This window comes from Myotis davidii, unplaced genomic scaffold, assembly GCF_000327345.1.
Source record: "Myotis davidii unplaced genomic scaffold, ASM32734v1 scaffold594, whole genome shotgun sequence".
Classification (NCBI taxonomy): Eukaryota; Metazoa; Chordata; class Mammalia; order Chiroptera; family Vespertilionidae; genus Myotis; species Myotis davidii.
This window is the reverse complement of record NW_006285787.1, coordinates 407655-411376: the sequence shown is the minus strand read 5'-3', so window position 1 is coordinate 411376 and position 3722 is coordinate 407655. Positions and strand designations below refer to the sequence as shown.

Below are 3722 nucleotides of genomic sequence, written 5' to 3'. Positions count from 1 at the left end.
TCAGTTCCCCAATTCCAGGACAGTTATGGGAACTCTGGGCCTTCCTGTCATTAGAATTCCGTTTCTCTCTTCCAGTCCCTGCCGATTTCTGGGCACTCTAGAAATTGGGTATTCATGCAAGAAGTCAGGATTTTTTTCTCTTTTGTGACCTTGAGATATGAAGTTAAACTTTCACTATTCTAGAGAAGCCACTTGCATTCCTCTGATTCCAGGAAAGCTGTGAGGACTCTGGACCTTTCTGTCTGTAGATCCCTTATTGTGCTTCTAGTAGAGTCCTTGCCAGATTCCATGGGCATTCTACCTATGAGAGAATGACACTATGGATAGAGTCTGAAAGTCAAATTCTCACTTCTCCTGTGTTATTGGCTCAGCTAAGCCTGCTGCCCAGAAGGAAGATCTAACTCAACACCTGGCTCTTGTTTACCACCTCTGCTTCATATTTGACACTTAATTAATGTCTCCATCCCTCTCCCCTTCCCTGCCCTCACCCCCTGTTCTCCATGTGGGGCAGCAGCTGGCTCAGCAGCAGGGCTGGGGCCTTCACATTGACATTCAAGATCTGAAATAAGAGCAAATGAGGGTGGGGGAGGAGAGACATTCAGTCCAGTGCATGTTCTCACTGCATTAGCAAATACACCACATTAGAACATGGGCGTGATGGCTTCTGACAATGGGAAGTGGGGAGAGTGCTGGCTTTCTTTGACATACATGGTGGGCGGGGGGAGGCATCCTAAAAAGCTGGAATATGGGGATCAGGAAGCCTTTGCAGGCATAAGACCCAGAGTCTGCAGGATGTCTCCTTGTGTCTGTAAGGGTATTGGTTAGACAAAAATGTCCCATCTGGGTCTGAGAAGGCACTGGCCAATTGAGTCTGGGGAAGGCTGGTATAAGCTGAATTGTGTACCACCCAAACTCTATGTTAAAGTCATAACCCCTAGTACCTCATAATATAACCTTATTTGGAACTAGAATCATTGCAGATGTAGTTAATATAAGGTCATAGAATGGGCCCTAATTCAAAATGAATGGTGTCCTAAGAAGGCAAGTTTGCATGCACGTGCATGCACACACAAATACACACTGAGAATACCATGTGAAGATGAAGGCAGAGGTTGGAGTGATGCTTTTTTCTATAAGCCAAATAACATCAAAGATTGCCAGCAAACCACCAGTAGCTAGGGAAGTGACATGAATAGATTCTCTCATAGTCATCAGAAGGAACAAACCCTGCTGATGCCTTCTGACCTCCAAGACTGTGAGATAATAAATTCTGTGTGTAAGCCACCTGAGCTGTGGTACTTTGTTACAGCAGCCCTCTGAAACTAATACAGCTGGATTTCAGGGTTTAAGCCTTGGACATGAAGCATTCTTAGGCAACGCAGGGAGTCATCCCCTTCTCTGTGCCCCACATTTATTGTGATGATCTGGTTCTCTGTTGGGCCCTCCCAGCAAACTGGGAGCTCATGGACAGTGCGGATCAGAACTAGAGTGTAGCAAGCATGTCAAACTCGTGGTGGCCATGATTTTGACATGCTTGGTGTAGACACTCCTACCTCCATCTCACAGATGGGGAATTAAGGGTCAGAGTCCAGGCACCTGGCCTGCTCGGTGCCAGTGAGTCTGTGAGGGGAAGGTGTGTGGGAGCTGAGATGGAAAGAGGGTCGTGCAGAGGGTGAGGATGACATCCGTCAGCCCTACTTGGTGTCCCCAGACCTCACCTTGTCCCAGACCTCCTCACTGCTCCCCAAGGTACTTCCCACGTAGGGATTGACTCCTGCCACACACACCAGGAAGTCAACATTCCCAGAATGTCTCAGGGCCTGCAGGGAGAAGGGGGCAATGAGGATTAGGGTCAGGAATCAAAAGAAGTTTTCTGTTGCAATGGGAAGTATTTCCTGTTTGCTCTCCCTGGGTCTCTGCTTGGCTAAATCCAGGAGGGGACCACACCAAGTGAGGGTGGAGAGCTGTCTCTCCTCATCAGACTTAAAACAGCTCTCCACCCAGATCTGTAAACTTGTTCAGGCTCTGGAGTAACCAATGCCGAGCACATGGTCAGCCTTCATTCCTGCGCTTGTTCGCTTGTTCATTTGCTCAGGTTATGTTTTTAAAATAACCTCTCTTCCTCTTTCTACCTCCAAACCCTACCCATCTCCTCACCGTGGCCACCAGCTGGTCTCGGTCCTCAGCCTTCCCCACATGGCACATGGTGCCAGACATGCTCAGCCCCTCCCCCTGCAGCACTGCCAGTGCCTGGTCCACGTTCTGCTGCTTCCGGCTGCTGACCACCACGTGGGCTCCGTCCTGGGCCAGATGCCGGGAAATGGCGAAGCCAATCCTGAGGGCAGAGATGGCTATGACGGCTTCATCCCTCCCCACCCTCCTCCTGGGAGGCTGATCATGAGACAAATTGAGTTCCACAGTGTGGTTCAAGAACTGCCTCCAAATCTTTCGAGTGGAAAAGAGGAACTATTGAACATTTTCTATAAATCAGGCCTTCACCAAGACTAACTCAGTTAATTCTCACAACTATATGTATAATAATCATATGAATGAGAAAATTTTCATAACAATTTAATTGAAGGGAATTTTTAAAAAGTAATGATCCTTCAGAACACGTGTACATATGCGGGGCATCCAGGGTGAATGGTAGAGAATCTTTAACTGCCCGGTGTTTTCTCCCTTGGTTCTAGCCAGATGCCTCTGGTGTAAATTGAACTTTCTATAAGTCTTAAAGCTTTCCTCTGTCCTGCAATTTAAAATCTTCGATGCTGAGAATGTGTTCTGCCTCCATTCTCCATCTTCTTACCTTAAGAAGGTCTGAAGCACTCTTGACTTGGGCTGGTTGAGTACCTGTGATCAAGGGCAGAAGGCATACGACCCTTCTCTTATAGAACCAGCAACATAGAGTTTTCAATTACTCATTTGTGATGAGGGCTGGGCATTGGGGATTTAAAACATCATTGGGGCCCAGCCAGTTTTGCTCAGTAGTGAGCATTGACCTATGTACCAGGAGGCTATGGTTCGAGTCCTGGTCAGGACACATTTCTGGGTTGCTGGCTGGAACCCCATTAGGGGGTGTGCAGGAAGCAGCCAATCAATGATTCTCATCATTGATATTTTTATCTTTCTTTCCTTCTCTCTTCCTCTCTCTGAAATCAATAAAAACATATTAAAAGAATAAAACATCATGATGATGTGGAAGTCTAGGATATTAACAGTATTAAAATAAAGCGATCTAAATTTGACCATGAAAGGTCAAAAGGAAGACAGAACCCCTGAACACCAGAATTCCCCCCTCCTGCCTGTGGTAATGACTCATTAAAGACTATGGCCCATTATGGCAGCTAGAGGATAAGTGGAATTGGAGGTACATAGGAAGAGATGTGACCAGGAGAGGGTCATCTATGTAAGCTCTCTGAGCTGATCTTGAGACTTTGCCTTGTCCAGTGCCCTACTGCCAGTGAACACTCTGCAGTCAATGGAATCCCTAAGTCTGAGAGACCAATAGGTCTCTGGCTTCTCCCTATTAGACCAGGTCCTTAAAAGTTCATGGCCACATGCCCATGAAGGATGGGGAGAGAGAGAGCTGTCCTGATGATGATAAGTTAAATACCTTAGGGTTACCCAGCCAGTAAGTGGCAGAGACTAGATTCAAACACTGCTCTGATTGAACCAGAAGCAGTTGATTTTCCAAATCTTATCATTCTTGGAACTTAGAAATG

General features: G+C 46.7%; 1 protein-coding gene across 1 annotated transcript in view; it reads right to left on the bottom strand.

Annotated features, from left to right (window-relative positions):
* LOC102768978 (dehydrogenase/reductase SDR family member 2, mitochondrial-like) overlaps positions 1 to 3722 on the bottom strand; it is a 6727-nt gene that overhangs the window by 2434 nt on the left and 571 nt on the right. The window contains exons 2-5 of the mRNA XM_015559448.1: positions 2807 to 2850; positions 2158 to 2466; positions 1719 to 1820; positions 489 to 559 (exon numbers count right to left, since the gene is read on the bottom strand). Coding sequence (XP_015414934.1) covers positions 489 to 559; positions 1719 to 1820; positions 2158 to 2466; positions 2807 to 2850 — 526 coding nt within the window. The remainder of the gene's footprint in view (positions 1 to 488; positions 560 to 1718; positions 1821 to 2157; positions 2467 to 2806; positions 2851 to 3722) is intronic.